Source organism: Hypomesus nipponensis, chromosome 12 (genome assembly GCF_054491055.1).
Source record: "Hypomesus nipponensis isolate SF chromosome 12, ASM5449105v1, whole genome shotgun sequence".
NCBI lineage: Eukaryota > Metazoa > Chordata > Actinopteri > Osmeriformes > Osmeridae > Hypomesus > Hypomesus nipponensis.
Window position 1 is genome coordinate 5,902,501 of NC_140372.1, and position 21,505 is coordinate 5,924,005.

Genomic DNA, 21,505 nt, shown 5'->3' on the forward strand with positions numbered 1-21,505 from the left:
GACGCCCCAAAGACAGTTCTTTAAGGACAAAGAGTGATCCACATACCTGTACCACAGATAATGGAGGATGAACCTGAACGGCCCTGTGAGATATTGATCAGAGTGAGTTGGATCATATCATTAGTCTTACCATTTGTCGATACAAAACTACAAACATGATGGCCACAAAACCTGAATAGCCTGAATGCAGTAAGAGATATAGACATAGATATGTACATATAGGTGTGTGAATAACCAACTGTGTGATACAAAGTTCGATCATAGCTCTCTTACCTGTCACTGCTTTGGCAATAACAGATGAGCTCTGCTCCTTGCTGCCTCGCAGCTGAAAATGTCACAGCCGCACAAAGTTAACTAACAGGAGCCAATCATACATTTTTCACCATGTAGATTAACAGTTAAGGATGATATATTATGGAATCAAAATAAACAGGCTTCACGTTACAGACAGAAAGTAGGTCAATGGTAAACAATAGTTAGTTCAATCAGAGCAAAATACCTAACTTTTAAACCTAGCTTTTGCTGGGGGGATTTTTTATTATCTATTGAGTTGTGCATGTGTGCTTGTAAATATAAAATTAAACTATATATATGTGGCTATATTTAATTTGTTGGCGTGGAGTATCAAGCAAGCTTGGGGAATGCACTTTAGTCGCTTATCAATCAGGATTTGAACCACGTCTGACGTGGCTGTCAGAATGAAAGAGCACCTCAAGCTAACTTATTTTGCAGAGTGCCTAGCAACTTCAACGTGCGTGTCCGGTCTGTAATGGAGACTGCAATGACCACGAGTAAAACTCTGACCAACCTGGGTGTCCGTTTCGGGTGGCCATTCAGTATTTATAAGTAAATCATACAAAATGTTCTCATCTTCGCCTTCAATGCTGCTGTCGTCAGCCATGTTTGCGCTTGTTGGTTGTTTCACGTACGGTGGTCCGTGTGGTACATACGTAAAACGCGAATGGCTAAATGTATTATCAATATATTCAACGATTTATGCCATATTTTCTTGTTTAAATTTTTTTTTTGCCTTATCCTGATTTAAATCTGAAATTATTGCTCTTAGCAGGTAGATATAACGGTGATTTAGGATATTTCATTTCCGGAACCAATAAAACTGACTACACCGGAACACGGGGACTGTTGCAAGCTGTCAAATTTTATGAACACGTTATATCCGGTGGAACTACCAACTAGTACGCAGTCATGGCAGCATTTGGTGGTAAGCATTGCAATTGTGTTTTTCTCCCGAATACTTACATTTACATTCAGTACGCACGCTGCACTGTTAATGTGATGTTTCCTTTGCTCCACAGAAATGGGTGTTATGCCTGAAATTGCTCAGGCTGTCGAGGACTTGGGCTGGCTGTACGCTAACTTTTCTTCTAGATAACACTTTCATAACTAATTATAAACTAATAAATTCATCACCATTGTTTTAAAGATTACCTCTCACACAATTCACACATTGTATGATGCTTACAGGCTTCCCACTGACATCCAGGCAGAGTCTATTCCATTGATTCTCGGAGGTGGAGATGTCCTCATGGTAAGAATACATCACTCTCCGACAGTCACATTATTGAAATTTACACAACGCGTCAATCATAATTGTGCTATTTGTCTCTAGGCTGCAGAGACGGGAAGCGGTAAGACTGGGGTAAGTGGACACATTTAGTCAACGGGATGTCAGAAGGTTCGTGTCTTATTGAGACTGTAGGATCTCCATACACGCAATTGTTCTAATCTAGTCAAAGTTTAGTAATGGCCTCTCTCACTGTGTGTGATCCATGTAGGCCTTCAGTATCCCAGTGATCCAGGTAGTGTATGAGACTCTGAAGGACCAGCAGGAGGGCAAGAAGGGCAGAACTGCTGTGAAGGCAGGTGGAACAGGTCAGAGTTACACAGCTTGTTTTGATCCTGAGCCAGCACTCATGTTTATCAACACCCTCCAGCAATGTTCCTCCCAATGTTTTCTAAATTATAATACAACAATGACTTTGGCTGAGAATTAACTTATTGTCCAGCGGTGAATCATAAAAGCATTGTGCAAAGGAAAGCCAGATTGCCACTTATCCGTGTGTTTTCTGAATTCTAGTCCTCAACACCTGGCAGATGAATCCGTATGATCGTAGCACAGCGTTTGGTGAGTGTAAAGCTTGATTTATCCTGCAATGTCCAGCGCGCCTGCGTAGGGTCTGTGGACACAGCAGAGAGCCTCACATGGCCACAGCAGAGAGCCTCACATGGCCACGTAGTCTACGCGCACCAGCTCAAAACCGTGTGTAGCTCCGCGTATGTCAACCACAGAGCCGCACTAACGATGATTGGTTGGATGGGGGAGGGAGGGAGGGGTTACACAAAGTAGGGATGACATCAACGTTTTACTTTACAAAGACGAGGCATCACTTAATTTCACTGGTTCTCACAAACGCGTAATTCCAGAACGTTTTTTGTATCTTCCCCAATATAGCTAGGTCGATTTTTATAATTGTTTACCTACTACACTGTGTTACTTCTTCTGTGAGGTTTTTCCTGCGCTACAAGCAAACAAACCACCGTTTTGCATGACAGTGCCATTTTGAGCCCAAAAATACAATGGCTATCTTCACAACAAGGCCACACAACTACACATCCAGAGAACACACACACAACATTAGGAATGCAGATCCTCAGAAGTATAAACCAAGCTAAAGGGTACCAACAATGAAAGTCATTTGGTTCAGTGGTTTTCATTTTAAAGCAGTGTGTCGGTAGAACACTAGAGGGCGCTGCAGTCTTTCAGTTTCCTCTTCCTCTGTATCATTCTGTCTTAACTGTCCATCCGTGCTTCCTGGTCTCGTCCTGTGAATCCGTCCTGCAGCTATCGGCCCAGATGGTCTGTGTTGTCAAAGCAGGGAGTTCAAGGAGTGGCACGGGTGTCGCTCCACCAAAGGTGTCACCAAGGGTAAGAAGAAACTATTGTTGGTGACAAGTCTTTTGAGTAAACACTCAACAAACACTCCCATGTCCTCTTTCGTTTTCTCTCCAACTCTCTCTGCCGTAACCTGTTTCTCTTGTTCCCCCCCATCCCCCCCTCCCTCTAGGGAAGCACTACTACGAGGTGTCGTGCCATGATCAGGGCCTGTGTCGAGTGGGCTGGTCCACCAGCCCGGCGTCTCTGGACCTGGGTAAGGCTTCCTAACCTGGAGGACAGTGGAACAGATGGTGACTGTTGACAGCTACTCACTGTTCTTGTCACTCATTTGAAAGTTCTGTGTTATACGTTGAATCTTTCTATACTCTCTTGTGATTTTAGGGACTGATAAGTACAGCTTTGGGTTTGGAGGGACTGGGAAGAAATCCCACAACAAGCAGTTTGACAGTTATGGAGATGTAGGTCACAGAGAGAATCTGAAAAGGTTTCACCTGCATATTCTTTATTTTCAATTGAATCCAAATGAAAACACTTGCTTTTGTAGGAATTCACCATGCATGACACCATCGGATGCTACCTGGATCTTGACAACGGTCATTTGTCATTCTCCAAAAATGGTAAGAACCATCTGTATTATGCTGCGTCATGTAGGAGGGGCAAGAAGACAGGAATTGACTTTCATTCCTCCTTTATCTCCCTCTTCACTTCTCTCCTCTCTTTACCTCTCCCTCTCTCAGGTACTGATCTGGGTTTGGCCTTTGAGATCCCCCCTCACCTGAGCAACCAGCCTTTCTTTGCCTCCTGTGTACTCAAGGTAACAGTCAACACAGCCTTGTTATGGGACAACACTACTTGTAAAGTATTTGGGAATTGCTCTTCAAATACAGTACTGTGCAAAAGCCCTCGGGACATCAAAACGATTAACAAGGAAAGCAAAAATGCTTCAATAAATTAATAAATGAAAAAGACTGAACAATCATTTTCTCAATATTGCATTTTATATTGTTGCACAAATACAGAAGTAAAATAATATATATAAAACATATATAAATATATTATTTAAAAAAACATTCATGTAGAAAAAGGATATGGGGGATACCTAACACAGTACTTTGTTAAACTTTCACATTTACATTTGGTCTCTCTTGTTCTTGGTTTGTGTTTCCCAGAATGCAGAGCTGAAGTTTAACTTTGGCGGAGAGGAGTTTAAAAACGCCCCTAAGGCTGGGTTTGTAGCACTGGACAAAGCAGAAGAGAGACATGTGGTCAAGTCCACTCAGTCTGGTACAGTGGGTTTATTTAATCTTTTAGATTATGACTTTAATATTGTGATCTCACACACACACACAGACACACACACACAGACACATGTAGTGAGCTCTCCTCCTCCCTGGACAGGCAGTGCCAAGGTGAGTCAGGTGAAGGGCGTGGCCACCGCCCCCAAAGCCCTCATCATCGAGCCCTCCAAAGAGCTGGCTGAGCAGACGCTTAATGTGGTCAACCAGTTCAAGAAGAATGTGGACAACCCCAAGCTCAGGTACACTGCAACAGTGTGTGTGTGTGTCAATGTGTGTGTGTGTGTGTGTGTGTGTCCATTTGTGATTGAACCGCCACACAACCACATGTGGCATGCCATTGCAGAGATCTCCTGATCATCGGTGGTGTAGCGGCCAAAGAGCAGCTAGCCATCCTGGACCAGGGGGTAGGTGGTGCTCAGGATTTCATGAAAGTTTTTAAGAGTGTTTCTGGTCGTTGCTCAGACTTGACCTTGTGTTTTCCTTGCAGGTGGACATCGTGGTGGGAACTCCTGGGCGGCTCGATGACCTGATCTCCACAGGGAAGCTCATCCTGTCCCAAATCCGCTTCCTCGTCCTGGATGAGTGTGTATGTTCATCCTCGCCTTAACTATTAGTTTCTGTGTTTAGTTTGTTTTTAGTGTAGTCTGTGTGGAGGTACAGGTGTGGTGTAGACAGACCCTCCATGAGATGACCCCTGTAACACCTCGTCTCCCCCCAGGATGGGCTACTCTCTGCAGGCTACACAGACTTCATCATGAGGGTCTACAACCAGATCCCACAAGTCACCTCGGACGGCAAGAGGCTGCAGGTACGTGTGTGTGTGTGTGTGTGCTTGTTTGGATCTCACTGATGCACCTTCACACAGGAGAATTCAGTGCTGTTTCCCCTTTGTCCTAAGTGTGTGTGTGTTGCGTCCCTCCCTGCAGGTCATCGTGTGTTCCGCCACCCTGCACTCGTTCGACGTGAAGAAGCTGTCGGAGCGCATCATGCACTTCCCCACCTGGGTGGACCTGAAGGGGGAGGACTCCGTCCCCGAGACGGTCCACCACGTGGTCGTCCCCGTCAACCCCAAGCAGGACCGCCTCTGGGAGAGGCTGGCCAAGAACCACATCCAGGTCCGTCTGGGGGGGGGGTAGCCGAGGGCCGCCGCATCCGCTCTCAGCTCGAGTCACAGAGACTTGAGGTGCACTTGTTTCGGGTGAAAAGTTTCATTGTTCCTTGTGAAATTTGGTTTCAGACGGACGAGGTCCACGCCAAAGATAACACCAGACCAGGAGCCAACACCCCAGGTTAGAACTCCCTCATACTGAACCTGGCTGTCCAGCAGCCCCCTGTACAGAGTAGTGTGGGTTAAGACCTAGAACTCTCTAGAACTTAACGTCAACTTAATGTGAGTAGTGTTACTGTAACTTACAACGCTATCTGTAGTTGTCTGAGCGGGCCAATACGTGCCACAGTATATGCCCTTTGACCCCTGAATGACTGTGACCCTTGACCCCTGTGTGTAGAGATGTGGTCGGAAGGCATAAAGATTCTGAAGGGAGAGTATACGATCAGAGCCATCAAGGAACACAAAATGGACCAGGCCATCATCTTTTGTAGGACCAAGATTGACTGTGACAACATGGAGCAGTACTTCATCCAGCAGGGGGGAGGTGAGGGAATAGAAAACCAGAGAATACTGTACTGGTATAATGCCATGCATATCGTTTAAACAACCATGTCCCATCATGCTCCTTGTTCTACACAGGTCCCGATAAAAAAGGACACCAGTTATCCTGCGTCTGTCTCCACGGCGACAGAAAGCCTCAAGATCGCAAATACAACTTGGAGGTGTTCAAGGTAAACAACAACAGCGTGTTCTTCAACCGTGCGAAATGTTTACCAAGTTCAAGGTCATGGCTGACTTCCTGTCTGTGTTTCCAGAAACAGGAAGTGAAGTTCTTGATCTGCACGGACGTGGCTGCCAGGGGCATTGACATCCGGGGAGTTCCCTACGGTAAGAGGGTGGGCCCCAAAACAAACAAACTCAAAAGACACACACATTGTATTTTGGCTGAACTGCCGTATGTAGTATGCAGCATCATGTATAATGATGGTTCATTCCTGGGTGACTGCAGTGATCAACGTGACTCTGCCAGACGAGAAGCAGAACTACGTCCATCGTATCGGCCGAGTGGGCAGAGCTGAGAGGTCAGTTCGAGATCTACCCGGCAACAGCGTGGGGTGGCTGCCCATAGAACACTCATTCAAGGCATTACACCTCCCAATATCGCATTGGTCAAACAGAACTTTTTGTCTCTTTTTTTTCGTTTTCACAGAATGGGGTTGGCCATTTCTTTGGTTGCTATGGAGAAAGAGAAGGTAATGGTTTGATGTGTTATTGTTTGACACAACAGCAGGTAGAACTGACTGTCTGACTGGACTGTGTGTGTGTGTGTGTACACTTGCTTATGTATTTAGGTGTGGTACCACACGTGTGCTAACCGGGGCCGAGGCTGCCACAACACCAGGCTAAAGGAAGATGGAGGCTGTACCATCTGGTACAACGAGCTTGAGGTACAAATACCCATAGGGTAGGGAGGGTAGGACCGGATTGACACCTGGGGGACTTCTACTGTTCCAGCTGTGTGTTGTCTGACACAGCAAAGTATACACACTACCAAACATGCTGAGTAACAGGATCTGCATCGCTCTGGGTTTAAGAGTGTGGGGGGGGGGAGCACACGCTGCCCTGCACGATCAAACTATCTCATCAACCCCTTTTCTTAATGACTTTGTCTTGCTCCTCGCAGTTTTCCCTCCCTGCCTCTCAATCCACATGTTTTGTTGTCGCTCAGCTTCTGTCAGACGTGGAGGAGCACCTGAAGTGCACCATCACCCAGTGTGAGCCGGACATCAAAGTGCCATTGGATGACTTCGACGGGAAGGTCACTTATGGACAGCGTCGGGCAGCAGGAGGTGTGTGCGAGTGTGCGACTATATGCAGTAGAACCGTGTTGAATGAGATCATAATATACCTCAGCTGTGTGGAAAAGGTAAACTTCACCTTTTGACCTCTTGTTTCCAGGTGGTCACTACAAGGGTCATGTGGATGTGTTGGCCCCCACTGTACAGGAGCTGGCCAACCTGGAGAGAGAGGCCCAGACCTCCTTCCTAAACCTGGGCTACCTCCCCAACCAGATATTTAAGGCCTTCTGAAGACGCATCCAAACATACCTATGCATGTCTGGTCAAATCATCATCTCAACAACTTCATTACCTGGTCTATGCTTTTTGGTGTAAACCCCTACACTCACAAACACAAATAAATTCCTAGTACCTAGGCCCTACACAACAGTGTGTGGAAAACCTTTTGTAGATTAATTTAAACATGCTTACCAGCTTTATTCTTCCTAAACTTGTACCGTTATTGCCTTGGGCGATACAGTACATGTTGTTAAGGTCCGCAAAAAAAAAAGTGGCAAGCATGCCAATCAAACAGCACAGCACATTCATTTAGATGTATTCGCAATTTAGCTCAGATCGATAGCTGAGGGGAAATGGTCAAATGAGTTGAGTTAAAAACAAATTGAGTTCTTGTTTATGTTCCTTATAAAGGTTGTGTTTAAAATAAATTTTTGTTGTGCTTTTTTATTGGAACATGTCTAGTTACTTGCCATCTCCACGAGATGGCAGAAGCACGTAGAGACTGTAAGGCTGGCCAACATCTCATGGTCATGTTTTAGTTTGGTCTCGATTCAAGTCAATGTTGTATTATAAGCCACCTTGTCCTTAAATAATTTTAAAGCAAAGTTGGCCGATTTAGGAGACACCTGACGCACGCGTCATTTACTTCCCTTCAAGGTGGGAATCTTGGCATCACGTCTTAGTTTAGGCTAAAATAGCCCAACGATAAGATCGTTATTGTTTAAAAATACAGGAATGTTTATCCATATTTTGAGCTTTTAATTGTAACATTCGTTTCATGGGTACAGTCGGCACAGCCCGAAACAGACTGGCGCCAAGCCTGGTGTGATTAACGCCTATTTCCCTTTTCCCCACGCCCCGCTACGTTTGGGTCCGCCTCATCGAGAGAGGGAGAGTGAGGAACGTCAGCCGTGTCCTATTGGGACTATGAACCTGATCAACCTCTTTACCGCAACAGGTTATATCTACGTATGCTTTAATGGGATATAAAACATGTTGGATAGCCAAATTGAGTCTTGAAGGTGAACTACTGCAACATGGACGGTAAGTGTCCGTAGGTATAGCAAAGGCTATTTAATCGGCAAGTAGGCTAAAGGCTGTATCCTTAAAAAATAAGACGGTGTGTCGGGGTAGAATTGTTTCTTTTGCAGGTGAGATAGCACACCGTTGGAATTAACCTAATCAACGTTCTTGAAAAACGCTTTCCTATCGTTGTCCTCTAACATCAATGAAATATGACATTGTTGACTCTTCATCATTGTGTCCCAAAATTTATCTTTCGTCAGAATAACAATAGAGCATCTCGACATCGCCACGTCCTCGAGGTCTGGCCAACTCTTAACTGGTGTGTGAAAGAGAAAGATAGGCTACTGTGTTTGTGTGTGTGAAATGAGTAGTTAAGACTGCAGCGTACTTCACTTATGAATCCCACTATTGCAACAAAGACGAGCATGTTACCAGGATTAACTTTGAGGCTTTATACTCACAACTTGTGTTATTGATGTCATGAGAACCTTTCTGTCTGTCTCTGTTTGGTCTGAGATATCATAGAGTATGGTCAAAGTGTGATGTAAATATTTCCTTTAAAATATACCACACTCAATGTCATGTTATCAATAAAGATTTTCCACATGACAATGCAGCGTTCAAGGGCAAGAGATTGGATGTGTGTGTGTGTTTTGCTAGCCAACAGAAAGATAACTCTTTGCTGAAGTGGCAAAGTCAGTCAAGACTGCATCTCCTGTATCTGGCTGTGTCCCAACTATACCTGCCAAGAAACACACCACTACTGCCTCTCACTGGGTCGAACCAATGTCTAAGATGAGGGTCTGAATTATACCAGTTATTTCTATGTTGGTTGGCAAAATAAGTTAGTTTTTTTGTTCTTATGGTCTTTTGTGGCGGCAGTTATAGCACTGTATACAATTTGTTTCGTAAAATGGTTTATATGGACTTGTTAATGTTTGAAATACATTATAGGTGGTGATTGTGTGAGGTGTCAAGCTTCAGATAGAGAAACAGGCACAGAGAGGGGAGAGAGGGAGAGAGGTATAGGTAGAGTAGGTGAACCATAGCAGGAGCTGACCCAGAAAGAAATGAAAAGGTCCTGGAATGCTCCTTCATGGTACAGCATACATTGTGTCCCAAATACTCACCTGCACAAAGGGAGGTGGAGTATTTGTGGTTATGTGTGTATGTGTTTCTGTTTTAAGTGTGTCTTCTGAGCTGCTGAAAAGGCAGTCTCTCTCTCACACACACACCCGCACACACAGGCACACACACACAGAGGCCTCTTTCTCCTCTGGCTCTGCATTACTTCCTGCGTTGTGTCTCATAGAACATAGAACAGTCTCCCTCTGTGAAGGACTGTCCCAGACACACATTAACAGCCCAGCACACACAGGTGTCAATCAGCATGCAGCTCAGAGTCAAAGGGCAGTTGTAAGAGACGAACCCAGCCTGGTACACAAGATAGATATCTGGTACTTTTGTCTCCTTGACCATATGAAAAGAAGGAACATTGTAGTCAACCTTCTATAAGACGACTTCCTCATCTATCCATCCATTCATTTCTCCAGGATATAGTCTGCTCTTGTTTAAACAAGGCAGTATCTCTATTTTAAAGGCAGTACCAACACTGTGTGGAGTCTTCTTACAGGGATGCTAATCATGTACTGTATGTCTGTGACAGAACAGCACACATGGACAGTATGCAAAGCAGCTCGCATCCTGGGCTGTTTGGCTCCAGCTCACACCGTTATCAGGAGGTCTGTCAAGTGTATGACATCATCTAGGTCCAGGCCCTGTCCAGTTGGTCTGCTCACAGCCTGTGAACACAAACAGAAGATAGTTTGAGAGGAGGAAGAAAGGAAGGGTTAGGGTTTGTATTTGAACATGACACTAACACCACAGTCGGTTTTAGTCGGTTTTAGAGGAGTGGACTTTTAACTGGGATCTATCCCATGCTCTCATTATTTACCCAAACTAGATCACCTTACTGTTGGGCCCACCCTAAAAACCACTGTTCCTGTTGTGTCTGATCGCTTTGGGATGGGCGCTTTTGTGTGTGTGTGTGTGTTTGTTCCAGAGAGTTTCATTACTCAGGAGTAATTGGTGGTGTCCGTGTGTGTGCCCAATGATTTATACCACAGCTACATGTACCCATACTATCACACGGATAGAGAGGGAGGGAGGGAGGGAGGGAGGGAGGGAGGGAGGGAGGGAGGGAGGGAGGGAGGGAGGGAGGGAGGGAGGGAGGGAGGGAGGGAGGGAGGGAGGGAGGGAGGGAGGGAGGGAGGGAGGGAGGGAGGGAGGGAGGGAGGGAGGGAGGGAGGGACAATACAATTGATGGGAGGAAGAGTGGAAGAGGATGTGGGATGGAGAGACCGGCGGGAGGAGCAGAGGAAGCAAGGGGAGGGGGGGATCTTAAAGAAAGAGGGAAGGACAGTAAAGAAACGTGGCATGTCAGAAGCATAGGATGCACGGTAAGATTCAAACAGAGCGGTGGAGATGGAGGGAGAGACGTCGGGCCGAGAGATAGAGAAGACGGATGGTGGGGAGAGAGAGCAGGGACTTGAGGCGATGGCGGAAGAAATCGGAGGGAGGGGATGGGAACCAAACGGAGCGGGGGGCGACGTGGAAGGGGAGGGAGATGGGAGCTGAAGAGGTATGTGGACTGAGGGAAAGAGAGGGAGGGGACGAGGGGTGAGCACGAGGAGGGGGAGGAGTCATGGGGAGGGGCAGCGCAGGATGGAGAGAACGGTGGACCTGACTGTACTATCACATGTCGACTTCATGTATTGCAGGCTGTAGACTGGGGAGGGCAGTCAGGTGCAACTGGGTATTATAGTACAGTAGGGTGTTCCATGCAAGGTTGGCCACCCCCTTCTCTGTTCCGTGTGGGAGCCAGCTGAGGGAACACAATCCCAACACCAGGGAAGCTAGATCAGCCAGAGGCAGAGTGGGAATGTGGGAATGGGAATCATTCATCTTGATAAGCTTTTAATGCATGCAAATGAATCATGCAGCATGCAAAATGCCACTATGACCAAGGAACAGAACGAAGGTCTCAGTAGATTGACAGGATTACAGTAAACACACACCACAGACACACACACACAGGGTCAAGGTTCTTTGCCTAATGGTGTGGGAGAGGGTTTGTGTATGTACGGTGTGTATGGTTCAGAGTTCTAACATTGGAAGGTATGCTCAGAATCACAATGTAGACAGCCAGCCTCTGTGTCTCTCTCTCTCCATCTCTCTCTCACACACACATACAGATGTGTTTCCTCTCTAGGAAGCTCCATTGTTGTTGGCTCAGCGTGCTGCAGGTCTGGTTCCCCTGTAGTCTCCTACCTGATCTCAGACATGGGAGGCAGCGCTGCATCACAAGAGTGTGGTTCCCTCCTCTAGATCCATTCCACAAGTGCATGGGATTCCACCATTTTGTTTAGGGTTTTTTGCAATACTGATGCGGCATATCAGTGCAAATGGAGAGGGGAGGACGGGAGGAGAGTCTCCATAGAGTGTCGTTTTACTAATAACACTAACAGGTCTGGAAACATGTTCTTGTATGGATGTAGAAGCTACTGTATGCTGGGTCGGAAGGAAACCTAGGTGCCTAGTGTGACAGGTCATTACTGGGGTGTTTCTAAGGGTCAAGTGTGCGTACGTACGTGCGTGCGTGTGTGTGTGTGTGTGTGTGTGTGTGTGAAAGAGTGTTCCTGACACATACAGCATAGGTGAATGTCCTGTCATTCCAGCAGGTATTGTGGGAGAGGAATGAGGAACAAGGACTTGGACATACAGCCAGTGGAAGTCAGAAAAAGAGAGTAGAGTGGGAGAGAGAGGGAAGGGAAAAGAGAGAGAACTGAAAAAGGGAGGGAGGGATGTGATTTGATGAGATGAGATGGCTTCTGTGAGAGATTTTTAGTAACAGTTGTAATATTATGTCCTGTTTAGCCTCATGTTCTCTCTATTCCTCTCCTCTATCCTTGTCATGATTCTCTCAATCATTCCCTCTCCGATACCGCTCTGATCGCATACCCGATTATTTACACTCCTCTATCCTTCTCTCTGATTCCCTTCCCTCCGTTTCTCTCCAACCTGATCTCTCCTTCTCCCTCTTTTTGTCATTTTGTCCCCACCTTTGTCCTACTCACTCTGTCTCTCATCCTCTTCTCCACCTCCCTCTCTCCCTCTCTGTCGTTTCTCGTGGTGTAAGCCCCTCTCTGAAAGCCCTCCCTGCATTGCTAATAGAAAGACGGGATTCGCTCACACATTTTCGCTCCCTCTCACTCTCTCCGTCTTCTCTGGCTCTCTCCACTCTCTTATGCGCACACGCGCACACACAATCCACCTTCACACATCCCCTATCCTTGCTTGCCCTTACACGCACGCTAACGCTGGGCTCTCTCTCTCTGCAGATGTCTGAGAGCTAGCCAGCCGAGGAGCGGAGCTCCCCCCGCGTCTGCCCCTCACCTGCAGCCATGAATGGTAAGAACACTGGCCCGTTTGTGCGCGCATGTGTGCGTGTTCCTGTGCGCGTGCGTCCGTGTGTGCCCTCGTGTGTGTGTGTGTGTGTGTTGACACCGCTGTGTTTGTCCCGCTCTGTGTCCCCTCTGGAGGAAACGAGAAAAGGATGTGGTGACCGAGAAGGATGGAGAGAGAGATGAGGAACGGGGGAAGCAAGGGTTTATGAGAAAGAGAGGGATGGACCGAGATATGAGAGAGCTGTCGTCCATTTGAACCTGTTAGTGAGATTGTTTTCTCTCTGTCTGTGCTTATTTGGTATGTCCTCCAGGCACGATATTACAGTTTACCGGTTCTCTTCTTCAACCAATTGTAGTGGGGTCTTTGGTAAAGATTGACTGCGTTGTGTGTGGTGAAGATGAAGGTCTTTTGACTTGGTCTTTCGTTCTCCGCGATGTGTTAATGAAATATTGATTTGGCACCAAAGCAACGTTTGAGAGTACAGAGAGAGAGAGAGATATAACTGTGATCTCACTCTCAGGTCACTGAAGTTTGGAAATTGAGAATACCACTCTCGAAACGGAATCGTCAGTAAAGAAACTGATGGGTATGTATGTGAATAGTTGATGCTGTGAGGGAGACAGTAGGGTCACCCTTTTACTGCTGGAACCGGTCCACTAGATGATGCATCACACTTGTCCTTGCCAACATTGATAATCCTTGATGTTCTGCTGTACTTTCAATATTCACTTGTTTTCTGCTCTTTTTGGGGGAAAAAACCTGCAACATGAACATAATGTAAATATACAGTTTCTCGGAATTGGCTGATTTTGTGTGTGCGCGTGTTTGTGGATGTCTCCTCTGTAGACACTGCGTACGTCTGTCTGTGTGTGTGTGTTTAGTTGTTAATCCTTTTTTGCTCTATTCTCTGATGTTAGAACAGTAGCTGCTGCTCTGTCCAAATCCCTTCAGGGAATAGCTTCAGAAATGGCCTTTGTGCCTTTGCTAACATATGCGTGTGTCTGTCTCTGTGTGTGTGTGTGTGTGTGTGTGTGTGTGTGTGTGTGTGTGTGTGTGTGTGTGTGTGTGTGTGTGTGTGCGTGTGTGCGTGTGTGCGTGCGTGCGTGTGTGTGTGTGTGTGTGCGTGTATAGAGTCATTGTCAAGGATATGTCTTGTCCTCATGACTGAGTCTGAAGTTTAACAAATGCAGTTTAACAGGCATGGTTCCAGCTGCCTGTCACTGGCACTGCTTGAACAGTGTGTGTGTGTGTGTGTGTGTGTGTTTGTTTGTAGCCTGGCCTATAGTTCATGGAGTCTCCAGCTCAGCTGTAGAGCAGCCTGCTCTGTACACCTCAGCTGTAGAGCAGCCTGCTCTGTACACCTCAGCTGTAGAGCAGCCTGCTCTACACCTCAGCTCTGAGACTGTTTGATATGTAAATAGTGGCAGAAAGCAGCAGTGAAAGTGTTTCCCTCCTGCCTGCTCCACAGAGACCTGTGGTGGGGAGGTTAGACATGTCTCCTGAGGCCTGGGAGAACTCCTAGACAACAACAAGTACATACACTCACAGTACATACACACACAAACACACAGCTCATACACACACACGCAATCACACACAGTACAATTAATAGACATATACCCACACCATGGTGCTTCTCAGTCCCCTGAGCCAAAGCCTGCCGTTGCTGCTGCAGAGCCCCAGGATTGCAACATAGAACAATGTGATGTGGTGGTTGTTGTTTGCTAACCAGAGCGTTCAATGCTCTGTAGAACCCTCATTTGAATACTGCACAACTCTCATACAGTATCTCTAAACACCCAGTTGATTTAGTGTCATGCTTCCTGTTTACTAAGGGTTTGACAATCACATTTAGTCAATGACAGAGTGGTGTGGGTCTGTACAGCACTATGGAGAGGGTGCCTGTGTTTGGACCCTCCTGGGTGGAAGTAGGGTTCATCTTGGACACAGGAGCTAAGTGGTCGGTTTCTGGCATGCGGTGATGGTGCTGGTTCACTGATTACACTAAACACACGCGGTCCTCACATTGAACACACACTAAACACACACTAAATACACACAGTTCAAACAGAACAACACACCGTAGGCACACTCTAAACCCCCTCTGACAGCTCTGAATACATCCATGCTAGCATGTCCCCTCGGTGCTGTGCCACATAGCTCTTGCCAGTCCTCCCCTAGCTCAACGGGCAGTGTGGAAGCAACCGGAATAGATGGAAACTCTTCCCATCTCTGGTTGATGAACTACATTCTCTGTTGAGGGGGGGGGGTGACATGATAGTTTTTGCTGACGGTGCTGAAGAAGGAGGACTGCTGTGCGTTGCTTTGAGGTCGTCTGGGAAAAACAGCAACCTGAACAGGTGTTACCGTGGCGATAGTGTGAGGGGAGGGGTTTGGCAGAGAGCGGGAATGGCTGGCTGTGATTGGGTAAGATAGGGAGAGTGAGGGGGAGTGGTGTTTGAGGACAAACAGACAGCTCAGAAAGGAACAGCTGTCTGGGACAGGAGAGTTCCCTTACAGTAGCATGGTTATAAAATATAATAGTCATCATACCATATTATAAATGACCTACAGTGGTTGATTTGAATTTTGAACTTTGATTTGATCTTCAGTCAAATGTTCTACCACTGAGCCATTACCTGAGGTAGATGTTGGGAACATTTAACATCTAAGACCTTCTAAATCCTGCTCTCAGCAACACATACAATCATGCTCTCTCTACCAAACAAACACACAATCTCCGTATTTCTCCGGAACATGATGTAGTCGTTAGGTACACTAGGGTTCTTTATCTCCTCAACTAGGGAAGAACAACATTTTAAGTTAAATGTACACACACAGCTTCTCGCCTAAAAATATCCTTGGCAGGCCCTTGGGCCCATTGTGTCATTTCATCTGCTTGTGTGTGTGTGTGTGTGTGTGTGTGTGTGTGTGTGTGTGTGTGTGTGTGTGTGTGTGTGTGTGTGTGGTGAGCCATGGACTGCCTGGGTGTTTGGGTTAGCAGCAGCCAGGAAGTTCCATCAGGGGCAGAGTGGTATTTCCTGTGTGTGGTGTATAAATGACTGTAGCTTTTGGATTCAGAGTCTGCAAAAAGCCCTAGAAATAGACCCCTGTATTACTGCTGTCTAAATCCATCACATCTGCACCTAACCAGCTCCATTACTTCTGTCTGAACCCATTAGGTCTGCCTAATGCTATCACCCTGATACCGGCTCATCCGACTGGATCACATGCTTATCGTCAGAGACTTTTTCCTCCTATAATCACATGGACAGAAAAACTCTTGACGTAATTTAGAAAGCCATCATTTGGCAGCACACAATCCTAGTCCCTCAAATTTGGAGTAAGATATGTATTTTATTGCCAAATGAATACAATTAATATTTAATTCCTGACCAATCGTTACAAAGGTTGAGCCCCTTACCCCCCAAAAATATACATATCAAATTGTCATGCCTATGATTATATATATTAAATATTAATATACCATGGGTAAGAACTTACATACTGTTGCCGTCTTCAAAAAGTGTTTTGCATGCAAATCACATGCACATTAGCATATATATATGCTTGTTATGCATTATCATGCTACCCACACAATAATTACATTTTACATAGTAAGCTGGTGGATTTATGGAAAACATTCGATTGAATACTCCTCTAAGATGTTTTTGTGGGTTGAACTAGAAAGCTTTGCTTTCTGAGGGTGTACTCTTTTAACAATGCACTGGTTATTGAGGGAAGACTGGGTTTGTAATAGGAACTGTATCCTCACTGGGGTATTCAGTTTGTCCAGTTTGATTATGTCTTCCCTTTCATTCTATCCCACCTCCCTGTCTTGCCTTCCCTCTCCCTCTCTCTAGGTGCTGTCAGTATGTGGGCCATCACTTCAGAGGAGAGAGGGAAACATGATAAACAGTTTGACTCCCTCACACCCATCCTTGGCTATGTGTCAGGTCTGTCCCTAGACAACAGACATACAAAACACACACTCATGCACACAAACACACACACACTCAAGCACACATGCACACTCACGCACATACACACAATAAAACCTTTGACAAATGACGTTGATTACATCTACCAGTAATTGTTGTTTGTCTTGCCCTGGGTATTCTGCCTGTATTCACTCTGAGTGCAAACTGTTGACATAGCTGGGATACTGATGTGATACTGCCATAAATGTTGAATCAACCTGTCATTCTGTGTGCGTTTGTGTGTGTCCATAGGAGAGCAGGCAAGGAAGTTCTTCCTCCAGTCTGGCCTCCCTGCTTCTGTCCTGGCTGAGATCTGGTGAGGGCACTTCTCTTCTGCAGCTCCACCCTCCTCAGCAGTCTCAGGGTCTCCTGCGAGAGAGGGACAAGCCAGTGTTGTGGCCAGTACAACCCCTCCCCCATTTGAACTTCCTGTTGAGTCGTGACTTCCTGTTCTAATTCCTGCCCCACCCATGGCAGTTTAAACAATACTTTTATGTGTGTGTGTGTGTGTGTGTGTGTGCATGTGTTTGTGTGTGAGTAATGTAATTAGAGCAGTACTGTGAAAGCAAGCTGTGGAATTTAAGATGCAGACTGGATCAGTGTGTGTTTGTGTGCATGTGTTTGTAGCAAGTTATGTCTTGAGAATGTCCCTGATATTCCCTGTCTCATAAGTCTATCTCAAAGTACCAGTGTGCGTCAGTAAGATACGCTTGTGAAACACTCCAGTGGGAACTCATCTCTCTATATCTCTCTCTCCCTCTCTCTCTCTCTCTCTCTCTCTCTCTCTCTCTCTCTCTCTCTCTCTCTCTGCTCTCTCGCTCTCTCGCTTTCTCAGGGCTCTGGCCGACATGGACAGTGATGGGAGGATGGACAGACTGGAGTTCTCCATCGCCATGAAGCTCATCAAGTTAAAATTGCAGGGGCGCAGCCTCCCTCCCGCTCTGCCAATCATCATGAAGCAGCCACCCATCTCCAATCCAACCTCCATGATGACATCATCAGTCCGCTTCGGTACAGCCCTCAGATGACCAACATTTGGCCCAGTTTTTAATTGCGCCTCCCTTCCCAACTTATCCAGCCGTTTTTTTCACTCTTTCTCTCCAGGCATGGGCTCCATGCCAAACCTGTCTATCGGCATGCCCACCATGCCAATGATGCCAACAATGCCAGCCATGTCCATCCTCACACCCATGCCTGTCAACCCCTCCATGCCCTCTGTGGCCCCCCTGGTGCCCCCAGGTACGACCCTGCCCCTGATACCACTCGGCGCCACAGGACTGCCGAACGGCAATGCCAACCTCTTCACCTCCTCGGCACTCTCCACCGCAGCAGGTACCTCGCTCATCAAGTGTTTGTGTCTAAGACTCTGTCATAGCCTTGCTTCCTTAGCCTCTTCCCCCCATCATCTACTCCATCTTATTACATCCCAAAGTTAAATGCCCTCAGATAGTCGTCTGGTCTGGTCAAAGAGCATGTGGGGTTATCGAGCTGTAGTTGTGGCTCTCAGTGCTGAGTAACAGTTCTGGAGCCCTGTCTCTGACCTTGGTGTATTCCGCCTGAATGTCTCTATGCAGGGACCGATTGTGTAAGTAATGGATGTTGTCATCTTCAAAGTGTACTGTGTGTGTGCGGCTATGTGTGGTGTCCCCTCTGTGGGTCCGTCAGTGGACGTGTTTGCCCGTGTGAGATTGCTTGTATTGATGTGTTCCTGTGTGTATATCTGTGTGTGTGTGTATGTGTGTATGTGTGTGTGTGTGTGCCCACGCATGAGTTGTTGCCCTGCTATCTGCTGATCTCACCAGGGAGACGAGAAGTGAACAGCAACATGCCACTCTGCCCATATCTGCTCCGCATTAGAGAGGAAGGGAGGAGAGAGCCATTTGTATTCCACTGCTTTCCTTCTCTCCTTCTCTCTCTGACGGTCTTGTCTCTCTCGGTCCGTCTTTCTCTCTCATCTTCCCTGTCGCCTTCCGACACACGCGCGCGCACCTTCTCTTCCTTTGTGTCCGATCTGTCTCGCTTGTGCTCTTGGGTTCCCTTTTTCTCTCCCGCCATCTCGTCCTTGTCTCTTGTCATTGTCACACTCGCTCGCTTCGTTCTCTCCCTTTTTGTGTGTCCCCTCCATCCCCCTTTCTCTGTTTCAACGGCAATTAATGGCATGAAAAGAGACCCATTAGCGCGTGAATCTCTCAGAGTCCGTGGGTCTCTCTCTCTCTCTTGCTTTCTCTCTTTCGCTCTTTCTTTCGGCCCCTCTCTCTCTGCTGTGACTGAGAGATGAGACAGATGTTGCTTCCCTGGAGAGATGGAAACAGCATTGTGTATCATACATGTGTGTGTGTGTTAGTCATGAACTTGCTGTGAGTGTGTGCCTGTGTGATTGGGCAGGAGGATAAGATTAGAAATCTACAAACACGCAAGAACAGACTTGCAGAGAATTCTTGTAGGCCGTATTGGCATATGTATTTTTATGAATACACACTTTTCAGAACACGTGTATGTACATTTATTTGGACACATGCAAGCATACTCACAGGCTTGTATCTCCCTTACACATAAACTGATTATTGATCTTGAAACACTTTTCATGACCCTCCCATCCTTCTCCCCCTCTCTGTCTCTCTCTTTCTCTCTAGCTCCCCCTCTCTCTAGCTTCTCCTCCCCGATGGCCTTCTCTCCATCCACAGGAATGTCCAAAGCCAACTCCCTCCTAGACCTGGGCTCCAGCAGGTAAGAACCAGGAAGTACATATGAAGTAGATGATCATACACAGTGCAAGTAAATGGTAATAAACAGGAAGTGGTAGTATTACATGATGAGGCCTAAGTCCTGCAAGTTAAATCTCGAATGTAAGAAGGACACTGGTTGACTGCTGGCTGTGGCTTGTAGACTTTCCATCAAGTATGCCTGCCTGAGAAGAGACAGGTTTAGGAATGTTTCCTCCGAACCATGTCGAAGTAGTCCATGTGTTTCAGAAAGAGAAAGCAGGACTCGTTACCAGTGAGAGAAAAATTATTTTTGTTTCACTGTTTGACACAAAAATGAAATGGCCCAGAAACATTGTTCATGTGGTATTGAAGTAAAGAGAAAGGGTGCCAACATGAACCACTCATCACTTTGTTATGCTTTAATGACTTCCTCGTGTTTGTAACAACAGGTGTATTTGAGAGAGGGAGGAAGAAGGAAAAAAAAAAACATAATTAGAGGGTGTGTGTGTGTGTGTTTGCTGCACATATGTGCATTGCTTATTTAACAACAGCACATGTACTTAGAGGCAGTGGCCGTGGAGGAAGCATTGTTGGTTTTCCTCGTCACAGCCCCATGTTTACTGACTTGTCGGTCCTCACACACATTCCTCATTGTTTGATTAAAGGCAATGCAAGTAGTTACACCACAACCCTGCTGGAGTGCACACCAACCCATGTGTACTGTATGTATGCACACACATATACACTTACACACACACACATACAAAGACACATTGTTTCTTGTTCACTCTCTCTCGTTCACACACACGCCCTCCCTCCCTCACACACAGACACACACACACACATGCCCTCCCTCCCTCGCACACAGTCACACACACGCCCTCCCTCCCTTGCACACAGTCACACACACACACGCCCTCCCTCCCTCGCACACAGTCACATACACACACACCCTGTGGCGGAGGTATCATCCCTCACCTGCTTGTCTCATTGTCTATCTGATCCTCTGTCAGTCTCAAGGGAGTGCTGTGGGTTAACACCCTTGCTTGGGTTGCATTCTTATGAAATGAACAAACTCAACCAGCTTGTGAGTCATTCCCACACAACTCCTGTTTATTGACGACTGTTTATTTCTACAATATAGACCCAAAATGGCCGATGGCTACAGTGTAAGTTAATGAAGAAGTCAGGAAATGTTTGCAACCAGGCAGTCTGAGCCCCCATGGCCGACAGAGCGTGCCAGATTCCTCCCTCCTCCTGAGCAACTAATTAAGATCTCAAGAAACATCACCAGGGAGTTTCCAGGCAATTAGTGAGTGTAAGTAAAGTAGTGGATACGACAGAGGGAGGAAAAGCAGGGCAGAAGTGAAGCATCTCTACCTGGGGCACTCAGTCACAGAGGTGCTGGAACAGCAGAAGATGGAACGCACTGCATGGATATCTGTTATATCAAATGCAGGATATATTTAAGACGTCGCTCTCCCTTCTTTGATATCCTTTTCTGCTTATCCCCCACTCTCTTTTTTCTTTTTCTATGTTGTCCTTATTCTCTCTCTCCCCGTCTTTCTCTGTCTCTTTCTCTCAGAGGGGTGTCATTTGTGGATACCTTTTTGACTATTTATATTACATTTGACTGACTAATGACTTACAACAAAAAATCATCAACATCTCTCTCTCTTTCTCTCACTCTCTTCCCTCTTAGCTCTAACTCATCCTCCACCACCTCTCTGGCCAGCAACTCCCCTAAGACGGGCTTGTGCGATTGGGCGGTGCCCCAGGCCTCGCGTCTCAAGTACCGTCAGCAGTTCAACGGGCTGGACAAGCTCATGAGTGGCTACCTCTCAGGTGGGCATGGCAACCACACTCGACCACACATGAGCCACACACAGGACTGCATGACCACACACTTGAACATAATGGACC

The 21,505-nt window shown here is 46.5% G+C and overlaps 3 protein-coding genes across 3 annotated transcripts in view; 2 read left to right on the forward strand and 1 right to left on the reverse strand.

Moving 5' to 3' along the window:
- The window catches only part of LOC146260789 (NBAS subunit of NRZ tethering complex-like), a 59,433-nt gene extending 58,516 nt beyond the window's left edge, over window positions 1-917 (reverse strand). The window contains exons 1-3 of the mRNA XM_084668568.1: window positions 809-917; window positions 274-325; window positions 47-83 (exon numbers count right to left, since the gene is read on the reverse strand). Coding sequence (XP_084524694.1) covers window positions 47-83; window positions 274-325; window positions 809-901 — 182 coding nt within the window. The 5' untranslated portion in view covers window positions 902-917. The remainder of the gene's footprint in view (window positions 1-46; window positions 84-273; window positions 326-808) is intronic.
- A 215-nt stretch (window positions 918-1,132) lies between these two features.
- On the forward strand, window positions 1,133-7,832 carry LOC146260790 (ATP-dependent RNA helicase DDX1). The gene is made up of 26 exons (XM_084667478.1): window positions 1,133-1,222; window positions 1,317-1,368; window positions 1,486-1,549; window positions 1,631-1,660; window positions 1,797-1,893; window positions 2,099-2,146; window positions 2,864-2,947; window positions 3,087-3,170; window positions 3,299-3,375; window positions 3,462-3,534; window positions 3,655-3,731; window positions 4,087-4,201; window positions 4,316-4,454; window positions 4,559-4,619; window positions 4,703-4,801; window positions 4,934-5,023; window positions 5,142-5,330; window positions 5,453-5,504; window positions 5,724-5,870; window positions 5,966-6,057; window positions 6,142-6,214; window positions 6,336-6,408; window positions 6,537-6,579; window positions 6,679-6,774; window positions 7,056-7,176; window positions 7,286-7,832. The coding sequence occupies exons 1-26, from the start codon at window positions 1,207-1,209 to the stop codon at window positions 7,414-7,416; spliced, it is 2,223 nt and encodes a 740-aa protein (XP_084523604.1). The 5' UTR covers window positions 1,133-1,206; the 3' UTR covers window positions 7,417-7,832.
- Window positions 7,833-7,933: 101 nt separating this feature from the next.
- Window positions 7,934-21,505, forward strand: part of LOC146260791 (intersectin-2-like) — a 28,337-nt gene continuing 14,765 nt past the window's right edge. Inside the window, exons 1-8 of the mRNA XM_084667481.1 lie at window positions 7,934-8,448; window positions 12,831-12,900; window positions 16,761-16,853; window positions 17,130-17,193; window positions 17,713-17,888; window positions 17,982-18,209; window positions 19,511-19,604; window positions 21,285-21,427. Coding sequence (XP_084523607.1) covers window positions 12,894-12,900; window positions 16,761-16,853; window positions 17,130-17,193; window positions 17,713-17,888; window positions 17,982-18,209; window positions 19,511-19,604; window positions 21,285-21,427 — 805 coding nt within the window. The 5' untranslated portion in view covers window positions 7,934-8,448; window positions 12,831-12,893. The remainder of the gene's footprint in view (window positions 8,449-12,830; window positions 12,901-16,760; window positions 16,854-17,129; window positions 17,194-17,712; window positions 17,889-17,981; window positions 18,210-19,510; window positions 19,605-21,284; window positions 21,428-21,505) is intronic.